Source organism: Castanea sativa, chromosome 1 (assembly GCF_040712315.1).
Source record: "Castanea sativa cultivar Marrone di Chiusa Pesio chromosome 1, ASM4071231v1".
NCBI classification, from domain to species: Eukaryota; Viridiplantae; Streptophyta; class Magnoliopsida; order Fagales; family Fagaceae; genus Castanea; species Castanea sativa.
In genome coordinates this window covers 39536981-39557620 of record NC_134013.1, presented here as the reverse complement: position 1 = coordinate 39557620, position 20640 = coordinate 39536981, and the positions used below count along the sequence as shown (strand labels likewise).

At 31.6% G+C, this 20640-nt stretch overlaps 1 protein-coding gene across 1 annotated transcript; it reads right to left on the bottom strand.

Moving 5' to 3' along the window:
- Nucleotides 1-532: 532 nt before the first annotated feature.
- On the bottom strand, nucleotides 533-8629 carry LOC142621623 (putative ABC transporter B family member 8). The gene is made up of 9 exons (XM_075794935.1): nucleotides 8174-8629; nucleotides 8039-8093; nucleotides 7478-7656; nucleotides 6753-7210; nucleotides 4644-5184; nucleotides 4027-4206; nucleotides 2285-3577; nucleotides 1761-2176; nucleotides 533-1318 (listed from the first exon to the last, which is right to left on the bottom strand). The coding sequence occupies exons 1-9, from the start codon at nucleotides 8420-8422 to the stop codon at nucleotides 967-969; spliced, it is 3723 nt and encodes a 1240-aa protein (XP_075651050.1). The 5' UTR covers nucleotides 8423-8629; the 3' UTR covers nucleotides 533-966.
- Between the last annotated feature and the right edge of the window lie 12011 nt (nucleotides 8630-20640).

Here is a 20640-nt window from a genome sequence, read left to right as displayed (position 1 = left end):
AGGTGTAATATAACACAACAAATATTCAAATAAAAGTGAATAAAAATCAAGTGATGTTACCTACATGCTAGTTTGTCCTAGCGTGTTCCTTTATCAAGTTTGTGGTAATAAAGGTTACCTATGTTTTAGAAAAACTAAACAGATGCTATTTCGTTGCTAGTACGTGTGAACAAAATATTCATATTATATTGTAGGTTCTAATTAATTCAACTAATAAAATCTATTATAAATAAATAAGAGATCTGAGATTTAATTCCTCGCTTATATCAAAAACTGATTGATATAATAGTCAAGTGAACGTCATAAGTTGAAACTCTAAAATATATATATATATATATATATATATATATCCATATTATTTTTTTCTTATTTTTTTCTATTACTCCTCATATGGGATTTACATCACTAGACGGTTGGCAGTGTATATGTTGGGGCGGCCCAGTCTGAGATAACTTAATGGCCACAAGTCATTGTAAGATCGAATCTGAAAATGAAAATGGGCTAGAGCCCATCATATAATATTCATATGCTAAGGGTGTTCACTTCAAACATACAAACGAAACACACCCCATACAAAGATTATGGCAAATGTGCACGAAATTAGAGTGAGTTCAAGTCATTATTTTATTTTTTTTAAAAAGGCCTTTTGACCAACTACAATACAGATACTTCAAAGAACAAGCTAATACAAACTCCAGCTTAAGTTGGAATGCTTGATTATTCGGTCTGTACTTCGGCTGTTGAGTACCATTTAAGTTTGCAGTATCCCAGGCCAATGAAATATTGGGCAATTTGACCCAAAAAGGAAAAGATATTGAGCATCAAGGTAGAGACAGACAGTACCGTTCTACAATACAAGGCCATTCTTTCTAGACAATACTGATTTGTTGCATGGCTTGTACTTAGTAGGCCCAAATCTTTGCCCACCCCATCATCTACATAGATTTTTCAAGTAGTTGACCTAACCTAAGTTTGAAGGCAAGCAAGAGTAAAGAAGGCACCCCGCTTGCTCTTGAGTTGAGCATAGGTTCCTTGCTCCACCACCTTCCCATCTGCCACAAATGCAATTGAATCCAGCCCTTTTATGGTGTTGAGCCTATGTGCTATCACAATTGTACTCCTCCCAATCATGATTCTATCTAATGCTTCTTGAACAACTTGCTCAGATTGCACATCCAGAGCGCTTGTTGCCTCGTCTAGTAGTAATATTGTTGGGTTCCGAATTATGGCCCTTGCTATTGCTATTCTTTGCTTTTGCCCTCCTGACAATTGCACTCCTCTTTCGCCACATTCTGTTTCATACCCTTCTTTAAGGGATCTACACGAAAGTAATAATAATGAAGTCAATAATTGGAATAACCTTATCAAATAAAAATCACCAATGTTAATATTCCATTTTATTAATCCAATTCAAATCCCAAATTTTATTGCCCTTATTTAATCACCTATTATTGATTAAAAATGTTGGGTCTGATTGTCCTAAGAAAATGGCCGATGCTCTAGTTTGCCAATCCAACTTTCATGCCAATCTAACTTTCAACAATATAGACTCACCCAATTTTATAATATGTTTGTAAGTGTGACGGTGAGTGGTAGATCGAAAGTGGTGAGTTAATGTAAATAGGAATAAGTAGAAAGTATCAATCACTCACAATCACACAAATCAACATATTCTCAAATTTGATGTGTCTCTAGAATTATTGTTTAACTTTTTACATCGCATGCTAAATTGCTGGCGATGATGAACAAAGAATACTTACGAGATAAACTCATGGGCATTGGCAGCTCTGGCAGCCTCCACCACCTCATTCTCTGAGGCATCAAGCTTCCCAATCACAATGTTGTCACGGACACTACCTGAATATATAACTGGCTCTTGGCTAACAAGTGCCGTGTGCCTCCTATACCATTGAATATCCAATTGTCTTATGTCCACCCCATCTACTTTCACTGACCCACTCTCAACATCATAAAACCTTTGGATTAATCCAATCACCGTTGATTTCCCACACCCACTTTTCCCAACAAGTCCAATACTCGTGCCCGGTTTCACCTCCAGGCAAAATTGGCGCAACACTAAGGTCTCAGGACGGCTTGGGTATGCAAAATCAACCTTTTTCATCTCTATCCTTCCACTTATTTTTTCCAACTTAGTTCCACCATTTTCACCACCATCCTATTTAAAAATGCAAACGAATCAATCAAATAACATAAACTTTGTGCAATATTTTAAGCCAAAAAAACATGTGACAAGCTTCAAGTTAATTAGCTAGTTGTTACTTACATTATTATAAGACCCTGGAATCAATGATTGCCGGTCAAGAATTTTGAACACAGATGCAACTGCAGTGGCACCCTTGGCTAAATCTGAAGTCATGCTACCAGCTTCAGCTATGACCTTCCCGGTGCTGACCAATATGAAAAATGTCTTGAACACGTCCCCGGCCGATATCTCTCCCTTTTCCACTAATGTACCTCCATACCAGAAATCCAAAGCCCATGACATAAATGTTAGGCACTGAGCTGACCCCATGCCAATCCCGGCTAGCCATGCCTTCTTCCTTGCTTCCTTCCTTGGTGCCTCCTGAGCTTGATCAAATAGTTGAAGAACCTTCTCTACACTTCCAAATGAAGTCACAATTCTATGATTATAGACAGCTTCCACGGCAATTTGAGTACTTTGATTTTGTGCCTTAACACAATTGGTGGACATGGTAGAGAGTAATACTTTACGCGTGTAGAAACATAGAATTGTGAGAGGTTGAACCGCGATCATGACTAGTGCTAGTTTCCAAGCCACAACTAGCCCCATAATCATTGCAATCGTCACAGCCGAAGCTGTTTGGAGTAGTAAGGAAAGTCTGTCAGCTACAAGGGACTTAACCATGGAAGCCTCATTGCTCAATCTTGAACATAAGGCTCCACTAGAGTTTTGCTCATCATCAAACCATGCTGTTTCAAAAGACAATATCTTCACCAACATTCTCAACCGGACTCTCTTCGTGAGCCTCTCTCCCATATATGCGAAATTGTAGTGCTGCAAGAGGTTCATTATGATTGAAACCAAAGTAAGTGAACAGAAAATTAGTGAATATGTGCGGATTCTAGCACGCATTTCTTCATGACTTGGAGCAAAAAAAGCAGCTATCATGCCTCCTATGGTCGAGGCATAGACAGGTTGGACCGCCCCAAAAGCTATAGCTGAGAGACTTCCAACAAGACCTTGTTTCCATTCCGGAGCATTTAGAGAGAGAAGCCGGAAAAAGGTAGGTCGGGGATGAGACACTGGAGCTGGGCTATCTGTGGTTATTATTGGTGATTTTGGAAAAACTGCTGGGCTTGATTTCGCAGTGCTAGGCCGGCCAGCACTGCTTCTTGCGACTGAAGAAACACGCAATTCAGAGCTTTGTTCCTGGTCATCGCAGCTGAATTGTCTCTGTAGTTTTGCCAGTTTGGCATAATGACCGTTTTTTCGGTTGATAAGGTCATTATGTGAACCTATTTCAATTATGCAACCACCAATTACGACTGCAATGAGGTCTGCATTTCGAACTGTGGAAAGCTTGTGGGCAACCACCTGAATATATACAACATTGTCAACATTAGTTACTAACGTAGGGTGAGGTATGTTTTTGATAGTCTAATATTGGAAAAACTGAGATATAGCTTTGCAGTTTTTTTTGGAAAAAACAAAAATATTTGTGTCCCATCATTCATCACGTAATATGCACAATTGATACATATCATAGGGCATGCCATTTTTCTTTTCGTTTTTGTCTTTCATCACCTAATTACTAGTATGCAAACATAATGCATGAAATTATGAAAGACTATCTCGGTTCAATAGACATAAACACCGATTTCCTTAAGCTCCTTCAATCCAAAACTAAGAAAATAGAAGAATTTTTATATGTTGGTTGTGATAATCTCCTAATCCATTGACTTCAGGTGTCATCTAGTTAGAAATCAAAAAGAGGTAGAGTGAATTCAAGGGTAAATTTAGCAATATTGAAAGTGGGTAAATACCAAGGTAGTTCTTCCCATGGAGGCTTGATCAAGGGCATTTTGGACCAGTGCTTCTGATTCAGAGTCAAGAGCACTTGTTGCTTCATCAAGTAGGAGAATCAAAGGGTTTTTTATAATGGCTCTGGCAATCGCAATTCGTTGTTTCTGTCCACCTGATAATAGCGCTCCTCTTTCACCAACCTATTACATAAGAAATAATATCAATACTATTCTTGATCTGTCTATTTTAAGATTCAAGCTAGAACTTGAACAAAAATTATACAATGTACTCTCCCCCAAATGGACTATAAATAAGTGAAAATTAGGGAATGTCATGCACCGTGGTTTAACTTCCCTTTATCATTCAAAATTTCCCTTTTAACTTCAAAAAGGAAAAACTTGGGTATAGTTCCTTGGTTGCAACATCTAAAATTCTTAATATTGTTCAATAATATGACTACATTGACAAATGCAGCATTAAAGATGTCTTCTACATCAACAATTAACTTCAATTAAGTGCTTCATTGGATAATGTAGCCACATGATTTAATTTAATTAGTAGGAAACTTAAAATACAACATGTAAGAAACTTCACCCAAGTTTTGTACTATAATGAATACTTTCATTGTGTAACCCACCTTGGTCTCATATCCTGCAGGAAGCTGCCTGATGAAGTTATGAGCATTGGCAGCCATGGCTGCAGCGGTGACTTCATCCATGGTGGCATCAAGCTTCCCAAATAGTATATTTTCCTTTATTGATGTCCCAAACAATGCATGTTCTTGACTAACAAGTCCCATTTTCCCTCTTATCCACTTCATCTGTAAAGATTTTATATCGGCACCATCAATTCTCACATATCCATCATCAGCATCATAAAACCGTTGCACTAATGCAATTGCTGTGGATTTGCCACTTCCACTAGCACCAACAAGAGCAACAGTTTTCCCAGCTTCAACTTTAAGACTAAAATCTTTGAGGACAATGGAATCCGGACGAGAAGGGTATGTGAATTTGACATGCTCGAATTCTAGTTCACCTCTAATTTTGTCCAATACAAGTCCTTCTGTATTCTCACAATCAATTAAGGGTATCCGGTTGATCCTATCAAATATTCGTGTAGCTGCAACCGAAGCTTCCGTGAAGTACTTGACATCAGGAAGTGCCATGCCAAGGGATCTGCATTGTAGTCATCATTTTTTTTTTTAAAGATCATTATATTGACTCTATTGTAAAAGAAAACCTTAATAAAGTAAGGAAAGGGCTTAGTGCAAACAAGTAGATGTCTACCTAAATTATGTGAAAGTGCCATTTGTTTGGTATAGCTTATTTTCGTAGGTTTTATTTTGTTCAAAAAAAAAAGTTGTACATAAGCAACATTAGACAAAAATAAGTTTAACCAAACAGGCAAAAGATGAACTAGGTTCTTTATTCCTATAATTTAATTTTACAAATTAAGTTTGATAAGTAACTATTGATATGGTGGCCTTACTTGAATATCTAGATAAAAATGAATGCACTTGCAATATGATGTTTCAAGTTCAATTAATAAAAGAAACTTTGCTGAGTACTATTCATCGAAATTCCTGAGTACGAAATTATGTATTTCATTTAGAAAATAATATAATTATTTTAAGCATAGAACTGTAGGCGATGGAATTGCAAATAGTCAATGAGCAATATGATGTGCCCATGAAAGATAAGTCTCTTTTTCACTTTACTTTTATTCTTTTAGATCTCTAGTTTCTTTGCCTCATGATTTGACATTTTTACTTGAGCCGTATTGTTGGCCTACCTATATCCGACCATCTGTTATAATCTTTGGCCTGCTTATATCTGTTATAATCTTGCAATGATTTTTTCCCCCATTAAACAAGACGCTGATCATATTTGTAAGCAATCAATTCAAAATAGCATTCAAGATTATTCAAGTAACTACCTATTGCTAAGATCAGGAATGACTAACAATGCAACATGAATATAAACAAGCTTCTAAGATAGAATCGCCAAATGCTGATGATCAAGTAATGACTCCAATTGCAATTAGCCCGGCCCTTGTAGTTGAATTGATGAATTTAATTAAGTTTGGTGTATATCATTAAGTTCCTCCTATTCAAATTTCTGCACTAATTTCCCTTCAGAAGTGGTGCATTTCCGCAATGTGAGATAAGGTTCAAGAGATTACTTTTGTAAAGAAAACTCAACTTTCTCAACTAATGGTGAATATGAATAAACATTGACTGGACTTATTTTCAACTTTACAACCCTAATAAGATAATTAAAGATGCCTTCCTCCAAGAAAAAAAAAAGGATAAAGATAAAGATGATGTCTTTTCTTATAACAAAAAAATATATATAGATAAACACTGTGCATGTACTCATAAAGAATAACTTTTAGTCTTTATTTAACGTGAAAGATGCCATTTGGTCTAAAGACTGTTTGAAAACAGAGATCATATGTATTACTCAAAAGCTAAGATCTAATCTTGGGTATACACCTCATGCAATAAGGTCTAATCAATAAGTCTATAATTTAGTACTCTTAATTTTATGTTTTAATGATGGAATGAGAGGAAATGCGGGAAAATGTGATCAGAATATACCTCTCTCCTGATCTTTTTTCGTTCCAAAAATACGAATTAGTTTTTCCATAATGTGTCCAAAATTTATACAATATCTCAAAATAACCGAAAATTAATATGCTTTAAGAAACATGTACTGAAAAATCGAAGCAAAAAGCCACATACAGTCCACTTAATATGAAGGAGACTCCAGCCGCATAGATCCTTCCTCCACTTTCACCTTTGTACATAACCAAATGGCTTCCATACCAAGATAGAAAAGCCCATATTGCAAAAGAGAGCCCTGTGCTTCCAACGGCTAGACCTTTCGCAATTCCTTGCTTGATTCCCAGGCTCGTGGTTCTATCCAATATTGCTGAATATTTCCCAATTATTACCCTCTCAGCAGTGAATGAATAAACTGTTTTAATGGAGCTCAGAGCCTGCTCAATGATGGTGTTTGCTTTACTGTACTCCGCGTAGGACTTCTTCGACAAATAGAGAAGATATTTTCCATAAACCATTCCAGGTATAATTAATAAAAGTAGTGTTGGGAAGGCTACTAATGACAGCCTCCATGAAAAGTAAGTGGAAAATGCAAGCCCTGAAATGAACACTGAGGAGTGCATCAAAAATATTGGCACCTGGAATTTAAAAGGAAACAAAAAGAGTGTATTAAAAAAACAAGTTTCTCTTACATTGAGAAAACTACATGTCGATAGATAGATCTTGGATACACACACATATTAAGAGATACATTAAGAAACAGAAAATGAAGAAAAAAGAAAAACCTGCACATCAGTTGGATTTCATATTTGAAAATAACAAAAAGAAAGGAAGGTTCACAGATCCTGAGATTATTGCTTAAAACAAAAATTCATATCTGGTTTTTTTTTTTTTTTTTTTATTACCTTTTCACTAAGAACTTCTTGTACGAGAGAAGCATCTTTTGAAATGCTATTGATGATTTCCGAAGTTGTTGTTTCGTGAGAATCAAAAAACCCAACTTCTTGCCTGAGAATAGCTTCCAAATACTTGTAACGAATTTTCAGCACTTGACGCTCACTGGTTTTACTCCAACAGTAACCTTCTGCAACCATTCACTATTGATTTAGTCCAAAGCCATCTTTTTTCTCTTCAATCATGCAAGGGGTTTTTTGAATGATGTCGCCAAAGAAAATTCAATTGGTACTTTTGTTTTAGACGGCATTCAAACAAGTATACTAGTTTTTTTTTTACTTATTTCAAGACTAGGGCATTCTAGGGTTTCATAAAACCCCCACATTTCTCTTTTCATTTTGGTAATTATGGTGATGTCTCCTTATTCCACTACATGTTTACTTGAGAGGCACTATTTGAGACACACTGGATTGGTTTAATTTGCATTAAACATCCCAAACAGTCAAACACCACATTGTAGTCAGAAAGCAAAGTAAATGAAGGAAAAAAAAAAAAAGGTGTTTTGAAATTACCCATAAAGGCCAGCACCATTACTGCTAATCCCAAGTAAACGAAGTATGAGCTGCACTGTTAACAAAACCCAAAAAGATGTAATGAGAACGAAAGAGAGAGAAATTCTAATAGGAATGAGAATATTAACTACTAACCTTTTCAACCCCATCCATGAAATTCCCATGATTTTGTTGGGATTTACTATAACCCAAGCTATTCATAAGACGGCTAGCGAAGACTAGCAAGCAGTTTGTAGACATGCCATCTCCAATAGCACCAATAGTACCCAACAACATAAGCAGAATATCAACCCAATCAGCATATGTGAAAATTATGGCTATAGAAGATTTGTCCTTCCTTCTCATCCCTCCTTTCTCTAAGTCATTCTTCTCTGGAGAACCCATTATATATACTTCTTAATTAGTACCTCAGTACAATCAAAGAGTCAGATTGCTTGTTTGCAAGAATGACTTGAGTTGAGTGTATTTGCAAGAGCTAGTAAAAAAACAGAAGAAGCAAGCAAGACTTAAGTTAAGGCTTGTGCATACAAGACTAAATTTGCTCAAAGAAATGGTTCTCTATATATATAACTGTGACGTGACTGATGATTTCCATGAAGCAACCTTTATATCATAACCTTTTTTTTTTTTTTTTGGTAATATATATCATAACCATTATGCATGTGATGTGGGGTTGTTAAATACAGTCTTTTATGTTTTGGTGGTTGTTACTTTCAATATAATGAGAGCAAAAATAACCCAATTGTATAGTGTTCAAGAAAGATGACTATGACCAGTATTCTATTGGCGATTTTGGTTTTTAATGCTCCCCTTTCTTTCTCTTTTCCTTTTGGTTAGTTTAGTTGTTGTGATGTGAGATTACTTTGAAATCATGTCGGCTTTTTAATTAATTATTGAACTTATGCTATTATAAAAAGTTGTATTCCGTATGCTAGATTTGGCTACCATTGGCTGCATTTCCTTTTCATCCTGCGCAAGCCTAGCATAAAACTCATATTCTACTAATCAAAGGTCCGAGAGAAAGAGTACAAAAATGGAAAAAGAATGGACCAAATATGAAAATAATAGCTATATTTCCCTCAAACGTACCCTTTTTTTGTCCTTTTTATAAGTGGGGGAAGACTATTGGAACACAAGGAAACGGATACCACTAAGCTACTAATCTTTTTAACACATTTATCCATTCTTCCATCTATAATCATAGTGTTTCTTCTCTGAAGGAAAAATTATGTCAAGAGCTAGCATCTATTATTAAAAAGGGTAGTGTGGCCGGTTAACTATTAAGGACATGGCAGCTATATTATTTTCTGAATTGTGCTAAATTTTATTTTGAGAGAGAGAGAGAGAGAGAGATTATCATGGAAATAGTTGGGGTAATTCCATAAAGCATATTCCTCTATATTGCTGTATATTAAGGTGGGCTGCATGCACAGATTCTGTTGTCATCCCACTATAGCTGGCCATATACCGAGCTGGATTTGTTGGACCTCAATAATTCTCTCCCCCTCTAAATATTAATCATCAACACATTAAGATCTCTTCCCCCTGGTTTCCTTTCCATTCTTTTTTCTCTTTCATTGTCTTTAAAAAAAGTATTTTCCAACTGGTCTCTCTTGTTAGATCGATCTCAATCTGTATTCATAGATCTTTTGGCTTTTCCTTTCGTGTTTTCTAGGATGAATGATAATTGAGCTAACTAACAAACTAATAAAAGAACATATCTCTCTCTTTTCTGGCATAAAATAAGAAGGCTTCAAGCATTATAGGGTACCTTTGCTCTTGTATTTTTAAGGCCTAACTAGATCTTCAAATATTTCCCTGTCAGATATTTAAGAATACTATTACCAATGAAGTTCGTTTCAGGAGATTTGAGATGATTTCAATAAGATACGAGATCCCCATGAGATATAAGATCTCTCCTGAAAGAATCCATCATATATATATATATATATATAATGCCATATTAGCTATCCAATTGCTTTAATCATTCTTCTTTCCTCTTTTGGCATATTGGAGATAGTGGCATAAATAAGCATGTCACTTGTTTAAACCTTATACCTCCTGATGCCTTAAGACCAGAAAGTCTGCTGCAAAAACCTATTTACCAACATAATTAGTGGTTAAAGAAAAGTTTTTGGGTGCAAATTGGAGCCAAGAAAAAACTGCTACTGTTTCTTAAATAGAATTTATATTATCCCCGCAGTGTCATTCAAATTAGAGACAGCCACCAGTCGCCACATTAGTGCCATTTAATTTGCATTTTTTTTTTTTTTTTTTTTTTGCTTTCTTATTCGGATATTTATCCCAGCAAAATGACACTGTTCTTAACTATAGTCCCCCACATCTCCATATCCACAGATTTTATGTTAAAATCTAAAGAGAACATTGTAGAGAATGGTGTAGAAGTGGAAGAGAAAGAGAGGCGGGTACATTGAGGGTTATATAGTTCGGTCAAACGGCCTAAATCTACAAGATAGAACTCTCAATAATTACATTTTTATTATGTATTAAGATATATAATTCAAAGAACCTTAGAGCTTTAGGATTTGGTGTGCTAAAACACCTCAAATGCTATTTTAACACCCTCAAACAACAACAAAAACATACTACATTTGGGATGCTAAATCTAAAAAAAACGTACTAAATTTGTGTGTGGAGCTGAATGTTTTAGCTATTGTTCATTTTTTTTAAAATTCCAATGCCAATTACTCATTAGAGCCTTTACTTTGTAATTGCAGGGACCTATTGAAGTCCTTTGCCAACCTTCAAATTGAGCACGTTTATAAGGAAGCAAACTCATGTGCAGATACTTTAGCCAGATTAGGCAATGCTAGCAATGAAGCTTTTATTTTATTTTCATAGCCCACCACCGGTAGTGGAGCAGTTATGCTCCCTTGATAGAGAGGGAACCTTTTGTAACAAACTTATTTCTAGTTAATTGCTTATTATCCCCTTTCACCAAAAAAGTCTAAAAAAATTTGGCAACTTGCTACAGTAATTTTCTACTAGTTGTAGTTACTATAGCAAGTTGCTACTCTATATATATATATTTCTCTCTTTGTCTCTCTATCACTTTCCCTCTCTCTCAAATCGTAGATGGTGTTGATGACGAAGATGATAAACAACAATGTAACATTGATGACGAAGGCATTGAGATCGACGATGACGACAGCGTTGGGTGGTGGTGGTGGAGGTGGTTTGTAGTGGGTTTTAGCGATGATTAGGTTTTTGTTGGTTGTTGTGGCGGCGGCTTTTGTGGTGGCTGTGAGTTGGGTGTTTGATGGGATTAGTTTTGATATTTGGTTTAGACGGATTTGCTAAGTTTTAAGGGGATTGGATTGGATTTTCATGGGATGTAGGGTTATTAGTAGTGGGTGTGAGATTTTGGGTTGGATGTGTTTTGGCTTATTTATATGTTTTTAATTGGTTGAAAAAAAAAAAAAAAAAAGAGAGAGAGAGAGAGGTAAGATATAAGATGCAGGGTGAATTGTGAAATGATACGTCAAAGACTTAAAAGTAGCATTTCGGTATACTAAATCACTATTTTTTTTTTTAGCACACCAAATACTAATGTTATTCATACACTATACATAGACGGGCTTTACACTATATATGAACTACTTGAGCCGTCACAAATATTGCATTCTACTTTCCCAGGACAAGGAATCAACAGATTCTTTTAATCTTATATGCATCAAGCAACCGCTTGTTTATTACTAAAATATAAGTCCTTGGTTGAATAAGCGAATTACTTTAGTATGTTATAATTAATCTGATATATCATAATGGCATGTAGACCCAAATGCATATGGAATATAAATAATAATTTATCGTAATATTAAAACAGAAAATTTATCCTCTTTCTTAATTATACTTTTTTATTTTCTTACATATAAAAACATAAAGCATTTGAGAAACAATTAAGATGTTAGACCATACTCGAATCAATTCAATATATATATATATATATATATATATATATATATATATATATATATATATATATATAAAAGCAGAAATCTCATGCGGGAGAGCATGAGGTTCTGTCATGTGACATTTATATAAGAAGTATTTTATTTAGTCTTTTACCTCACCTCATCTTCTTATCAATTACCAGTTTAAGCCATAAATGCATAAGATTTAGAGATTTGGTTCCACCCTTTTTCTAGCTTCTTGAACTCTTTCACTTTTAATTTCATTAATTTCAAAAATAAAAGGTTTTTTTTCCATTTAGTATTAGTTTTTCATATTATAATGCATGTTATTTTATAGATTCTAGTCTCACAAAATATTGAAGGAGAGAGAGAGAGAGAGAGAGAGAGAGAGAGAGAGAGATGAAGAGTGAGAACATTAATGTCATAATTAATTAATTAATTAATTAATTATTGTTACTTATGGATACATTGTATTACATTTTTTTCTTCATTATTTTAGTGACATAATACATAATCTATATATATATATATATATATATATATATATATATATATATATATATATATATATATATATATATATATATATAATAGGTGAAGCAGAGAGAAACTCAAATTGCAATTCTAAATTAGAATCCTAATTTTGTGTCATGTGTCAAGATTCATGTGGCTCTATTTGTCTACATTTAAGTGGGATCAGTTGTAATTCCAAAGTGCTCTTTTTTTTTTCTTTTTTTTTCCACACCCGCGTATTTCTAGGTTCACTTCCCCTTCTACAATAATTAAAACCCAAAATCTTTCCTCACCTACTCAACTAACGGTGCATGTACCCAGTTACCACACTGATTCAGGCACCTTAATATACATCTCCCATCTTCTTCAATGAAAGCTATGAAATTTGAAAAGAATTTCTCTGTATCAATGATGCATGTATTTAGATATTTCTGTATCTTATATAAGAAGAGATTTTTCATATATTCCGATTGTACTCACAACTTTAATGGTCCTGGTTTATGCTTCCTAAGGCTTGATTACTTCTTTCTTTCATCTGCCTATACTTTCGTTCGTTTTTATGAATAATTTTTATTGTTTAATGATAAAATTTTTTTGTTTTTCTACCATTGATGTTGCATGTTTATTTTCTGTTTCATAACAAGTTGCAAAGAAACTCAGAATTTTAATGGTTCTAGTTTATGGTCTGCAACTTGTTTGAATTCCAAGCTTTCAAGCATGCCACAAAATTGGAATGGGACATTGGAACCAAGATGAACCTTATCTTTACGATTATGAAGAATTTGTAATTACATGCAAAAAATGCTCAATCGACCTTGAAATGTTTAAGTTGGTGAATAGGCTTCTTTAAGTCTCTTTTATTGTATTTTTTTACCCTCATTGTAGCATCACTTAAATAATAAGATGCAATATTCTGTTCCTTTGTTAATCGTTTGTTAAGCTTTGAAAAAGTTTTGCAATTATGATTTCCTTAATGGTTTGCCAAAAGGAATGATTATCGATTGTGAAAAATTCAAAGTGTAATCAACCTTATCCTTGTGATTATCGAAAATTTGTAGTTACATCTCATTGAATATAAAAACCTAACTCTTCACCTTTTTTTTTTCACATCAATCACAATCACTCTAAAATCCTTTCTTACTATTTGTGCCTAAGGAATCATATATATATATATATATATATATAATCAAAGCTAAGAGAAAATATAATTTAAATTCTAAATTGGATAGTTAATTTTGCATCATGTATCTTATCTAAAATTTTAAATTTTTGTGTATGCATTAACACCTAACACGGAAGTTAGAAAACCACAATAATCAAGTTCATTTACCTAAGCAAAAACACTTAACTTGCACACTGTAAAAATCCCTATCATCCCATTCATTGTTCGTATAAGCATAAACATACAACCTTCTAGAAACATTCAGCCACATACAAAAAAAAAAAAAATAGGCATTCCTACGCCTCCACCACTAAAAAGTTAAAACCAACACAAACTTTCACTCTCGCATAGATCTTCACATTTAGCTTTCGTCTATCTCTCAAATGCATAATCTTTACTTTGAGTTTTTAAAGGCATTAAAGATAGTTTCTCTCTATCTCCCTTGCTTTCATATTCTTATGTTTTTCCCAATTTAATTTACGATTTGTACAATCATTTTTTTTTTAGTGGTATGATGAACATCAAAAAGGCAGAGTCTCCATTAACCCCCACCCCCTCTTTTTCCAGTTCCTTTATGTTAATGTTTATTGGCCATATGATTTCCTTCTTTTGTTCCAACCAAGCCCACATGAAGAAACCGAGTTTGCATGGGACATATATACCTTTTGAACACTCCTTGCCAATCTTGTTTTGAATGTACCTATTATATCATTATTATTATGTAAAATATGAGTGGGTTGGGGGATTAATTTGTGGTGCTTCTTCCTTTTTTATTGCTTACTAAAAGTCTTTAAGTTTATTTTGCTGACAAGTTTGAGTCTGTAAAAACTTTGTTATGTTTTTTCGGGCTAAGTATTATTTGCTCCATTTGAATTTTTTGTTAGTTTTGTATGCTATGCAAGTTAATTTATTCCTTTGTTTGACTTGGTTCTATGTGTTATAATTCAGAACCACCAAATTACCCAATATTATTGTCAAAGTTATATTCAATTGAAATTTTTTTGTTATGTTTTATTATTTCATGGCTCTAACATCTACAATTCCCTTTCTCCCCCTATCATGTCCAGTATTAATTGTAGAAAATTACATTGGTTTACGTAAAATTAAAAGCAGACAATTATTAATTAAAAAAAAAAGCAAGCAAATACGTTTAAATTGCACAAAAGATATTTATAATAATGTTATTCTAACTTATATATTCATTTTCAATATTGATTTCAATTTTTTTAAATCCAAATGAATGAAACAATTTCGTTACATCATATGAAGTTTTCCTATAAATAAATCATAATTAAAAAAACATTATGAAGCAGGCAATTATCACTTAGACAATAAGCAAGCAAAAAAAAAAAAAAGTGCTTCACAATATCAAAAATTAAAAATTAATAAATTTTAAACAAAAACAATATGGACAATTTACATTTTCTACCTAATAATATCCTTACAAGACTTTTTAAAGACTTAACAAACTATAAGAATGACTATTTATCAATAGTATTTAAATTATATATATATAATAATTATACTATGCATCTTAATGTGTATTTTTTAAGTATATCCATGCAATTGTAAAAAAATTACATAATGCTAAGTTTTGTTAATAAAATTTTCTTGTTAATAATATGAATTTAGACTTAACTAAGTCTTTTAAATATGAATATATTCATGATTAATAAAAATAAAAATAAAAAAAACCAAAACTAATAGTATCACTTAAATAATAAAATGCAATATTTTTTTCATTGTTTTATTAAATTATATCCATTCCAAACAGGTTACATATTAGTTGAAATTAATTTTCCAAACATTACAACAAATATGAGTATTATAAAATAACTAATAACGAACACACATCGCGCAGGACATTCACTAGTATTAATAAGCATCAATTAATCAATATATCTATAAAGACATAGACCTAAGAACATAGTGGCCTCTTCAATAATAATAATAATAATAATAATAATATAGTAGCTTGAGGTTCTACATGTGACATATTCTATGACATTCTTTTTATATAAGCTTCCACCTCATTAAAGTTTAACATTTATGTAAGTATTATTCAAATTATTGATGTATTTATTTCAATGCATTAGTAACATTCAAAGAATTTATATAATTCTCTGTGTGTGTGTGTGTGTGTGTACACACATACATACATACATATATGGAAAAATACAATTTACATCCTATAAGTTTGGTAAATTTTCATTTTAGTGTACTAAGCTTAAAGTTTGTCATTTTTATCCGTTTAACACCTTAGTAGGTTTTATATATAAATGTAAACAAAATACATTTTTAGAGAATGAAATAAATGTAAACAAAATCCAACAAAAACAATTTAACACAAAATTAAGAATATAAAAAGAAGAATTATATTCTTAAGTTGGAAAAGTAAAAGAATTAAATACTTGCCAATTTATGCAAACAATATTATAATAAGTTCATATTCTAAATTATGTTAATCTTAAGAATAATTACATTTTCTCCTTTTCTAATGACATATAAATAATTGAAGCATATTTCTCAAATATTATAATATTATAAATTGGTAATAAAAATAATTTCTTATTGAATATTTCAAAATAAACATATAATGTACAAGCACGTCACACAGGACATCAACTAGTATAAATGATTTAGCCAAAAACGTATGTATCCTCGTCCATTTCTCATATCACATGTATAACAATATGTGTATCAATTGTAACCAGTGGCAAAAGGAGGGGGGCCGAGTCGTGGCTCCCATATCCTTTTAATCCCCCCTCCATGGTTTATGTTCCTGCTAAAATAATTGTACTTCCAGTTATTTAAATAAGCTAGAGTTTTTTTTTAAGCCAAATAAGCACTACAAAACACGCGGATCTTAGGCCGCATTTCTTTTATGCCATGCTAAAAAAGGTGTCATATACAATACATTAAACTCTCATTTTTATATGATTTACGAGAGATGATTAACAGATTGTGTTGTCTCATTTAAAATAAATGCACACAAATTTCATACCTCTACACATTATATTAACAAATCTCTCTTAACAATTAATAATAATAATAATAATAATAATAATAAAAGAAAAAAAAAATTCCACTCTTCTCCTATAATAAAAAGTCATTAACAACCTTGGTTTCCCTCTCACAAAAGCACTTTCCTTTAACTCTCTCACGAAAGTGTCATAGCTTTAGTTTTTGGACTAGAAGTTGCTTGTGGCAACACGAATAACACATAAATGGGTCCCCTTTTTACAGTCTTGATTGATTAACCCGTTTTGTTTTCTTTTTAGAATGTATTATTAGGTGTTATGGTTTCTTTGAAATGTGTGATTTTATTCTTGTTTTATTTGTTAATTTAAGTGGTTATGTTTTACTTTTTTTTAAGAGCTAGGCTGTTTTTACCATGCTTCTCATATATATATAGCCAAAACTCTAGAAAAAATTCAATTAGAATCCAAATTGAATTTCAATTAGAGTAATTCAATTAGAATCTAAATTGAATTTTAATTAGAGTTTAATTTTGCGCTAAGTGTCTAATTGAACTTTTTAAATCTTGGTAAATTACAATAATGACACTGCTTTAATCTCAATACAATACTTATTATATTCAACTATACTTTAGATGTGAAACCTACAAAAATGTTTGTCCCATTCATTGTTCAAATATCATATCTATCTATTTGTGTCTCATTCATTGTTTATATATGTGTCACATAGAAAAATGAACTGATGTAATAGTTCTTTAAAGACTAACACAAATGCCATCATATGCTTCTAATTGCTGCCAATCTGCTTCAAACCTTATATCTTCATCTGATAGTTGTGCTTTATATCCAAAGTGAAATCTACATTTCATTACTTCTTGAAAAAACTCTAAGGTACTTTTTTCTTTTTTCTTTTTCTTTTTCTTTTTTCATTACATGTCTATGTATAACATGGGTTACAAACTAGTTTACAATTAATGTGACTCTTTTATTGATTTTTTTCACTTTATTTTGTTTTAGAATTTGGGTTTAATTATGATTATGAAAAACAACAAGCTTGATTTTTTTTTTTTTTTGTATGATTACATTCTTTGATAGATATCCGTGTTCCTCAATTATAGTTCATTATGAAATAATTATTTATATCATTATTATTAAATATTACCCGAAATTATGTTTAAAATTAATTATGATCAATACAATTTAATAAAGTTCAGGGCTCGATGAATAAAAAAATTATAAGCAAGAGTGATCATCTACCGCTATAGATATTTTAAGAGGAAAAACGTTCAATTTACAGAAGTTATTGTCCATTAATCATCTATCCCAATGGACTTTTAAATAAGTTATTACATGAAAGTATTACCTTAATGTAAATTTTAGTAAATATGAAACAATAACATATGTTATATAGTATGTATATTATTAAACACTCTTTCACTTACAAATTTTTTTTGCATTTAGCTTGGGTCCCTTGAAAATAGTTTCTGATTCTGCCACTTATGGTTACTCATAGTTATCTAACATCAACTTTTTTTTTTTAATAAATTGATAGATTTTCTATCCATTTTCCTTTTACATAATTAAATATGATAAAATGATACATCAGTAATAGTAATTACACTAGATCCACTAAGCTTTTTTTCACATCGATAGAATTTTGTTCTTTTGATTTTTGTCTTTCTAGTAGTAATAATAGAATGCACGATAACGATAGTCCACCTTTAAACATTTCCTTTCAATTAAAAACCTTACCTTTTAAGAGTTTTATTTTTTATTTTTGAAGGAAATATTTTACTAAGAGTAAAGACTAATGTAATATTATTTCTAGCTAGCTAGAAGTTCTAGACTCTCTTAAAATATTCTGACACCAGTTGTAAACTTCACAGACTAAGCTTACTAGCCATTATTGTTTATTGGAAACTTTTGTCTGTGATTGGACACAAGTACAATATTTTATAAAAAATACAAAGATAAAATAAAATGGGCACGAAACAAGGAGATTATATGCTGAAGAAAAGAAAAAAGAAACCAAGTCACTGATTATGGAGTGTTTGGCAAGCATATATAAACACATTTTTATATATTTTAAATAACATTATATATATTTTTACACACTTTTTTCACTCACATGTATATCAAAAACACCTAAACAACATAACTTAAACTACTCTCTCAAACACCCTTAAAGTTTCTAAATAGCACACGTTTTAAAAAAAAAAAATTTAAAAAGTATAAGGGTAAATAGGGAGAAGGGGGTCTGTGGGACTCAAATACCAATACGCAAACACTACAAAAGGCGCTAGAACCACTGGTATCCTTCAAACTTTTACATAAGCACAAATGATCTTTACAACAATATAAATATAAGCAAAATTTTTCATCAAACTAGTTTAAAGAGAAACTCTTCAAACTCCTCATATATCTATATATTGAGTGTAAGTTTTGAAAATCTAACTGTCGGTTTACATGTTCTTATTATATTATTCATATTTGCAAAATTTTAAAAAAATTAAAGATTAATTACTATGTCATTAAACAAATATTAAAATTTAAAGTTTTTGAGATCAAAAATTGTGTATAAAAAATAAGTTTATTGATCGAATAATAAATCACATCTGATTTGAACGAAATTTAATATGTATGTTAATAACATAAGAAACATGAAATTCATCAATCAAATTTTAAAAATTCATATCCAAAAAAGAAATATATAAGAAGTTTAGAGAGAAACTTTTCTTTATAAATATCTAACTTGGATTCGCTACTATTTGAAAGCTAAATTGTTCAATTGCACCCATGTAACTAATTATCAGGCCAAACTTTTTACAAACTAAAATTCTAAAGAAAGATTATAGACGACAGAGAAACCTGATAATTATATAAAAAATTAGGGAGACACATTTTTTATTTATTACTAAATTCGTATCCAATGTACAAAGTTGTAATTATAGTGTGGTTTGAGAAAGATGATTGATAAGTTGTCTTACCCCTAATTCTTTTTATGAAGAGGCTGATTTTCAGACTCAACCTTGTAACCTATCTTATTTTTTCTTGATATGTATATGTGATATATAGATTAATTCATTTTTAAAAAAAAATTCTAAAAGTGTGAATCTATATTGGTTTTTAAAAAAAAAAAATAAAAACTCTTTCACTAAAAGAAGGTAGAAATGTATGTGGTTTTTTTTATTATTAAAAGATAGAAAAAAAAATTTTGATTTATTATTGAAGTACATAATTTGTTAATAAGGAAAAAAAATACAAAGGCAAATCTTCAAGCCAAACAACAATATCAACACACTCCTTTACATCTTTTTCTCAACAAAAAAAAAAAAAACACACACACATTCCTTTACATAATTACCAAAAGCACAAAAGCAAAACTTGATTCCCTCCTTAATCACGTGGAGACTTGAAGCAAGTGTCTGCATTCGTGGAGCCTAGCCAGAGAGTTGCACAATACGGAAAAAATTAAAGGTGGCAGGAGTCTGTCATCTTTTAAAAGAAACAATCTATAATTACAAATGCCGTGGAAAGCGAATTAACAAAAGTTATATAGAAAATAGGTTTTTAATTATAAAAAGAGTAAATTGCAAAACATACTATTGAAGTTTGGGGGTTTTTTAATTTTTACCTCTAAAATTTCTAAAATATTGGATTTTACCTGCTACATATCATTTTGATAATAGCCCCCTCTATTAGGGTTGTGCTGATGTGTTCCTTAAGTGACACGTTAGCTTGCATGTGTAGTGTTGGTCTAATGAAATAATATCACGAGTATTTATAATGCCGCATCATTAAATAGCTTTAAAAATCTTATAAAAGTTAAATAAGTACCAAAATTTTATTAAACAATAATAATTTTATGATAAAAAGAAAAAAAAAGGTGAGGAATAAAGTTTAAATCAAATTGAATTTTTTTTTCCAAATTAATTGTTTAATTAAACTTTAATTAGTATAAATTTTAATTTATATAATATTTTTAAGCTATTTAATGACGTGACATTATAAATA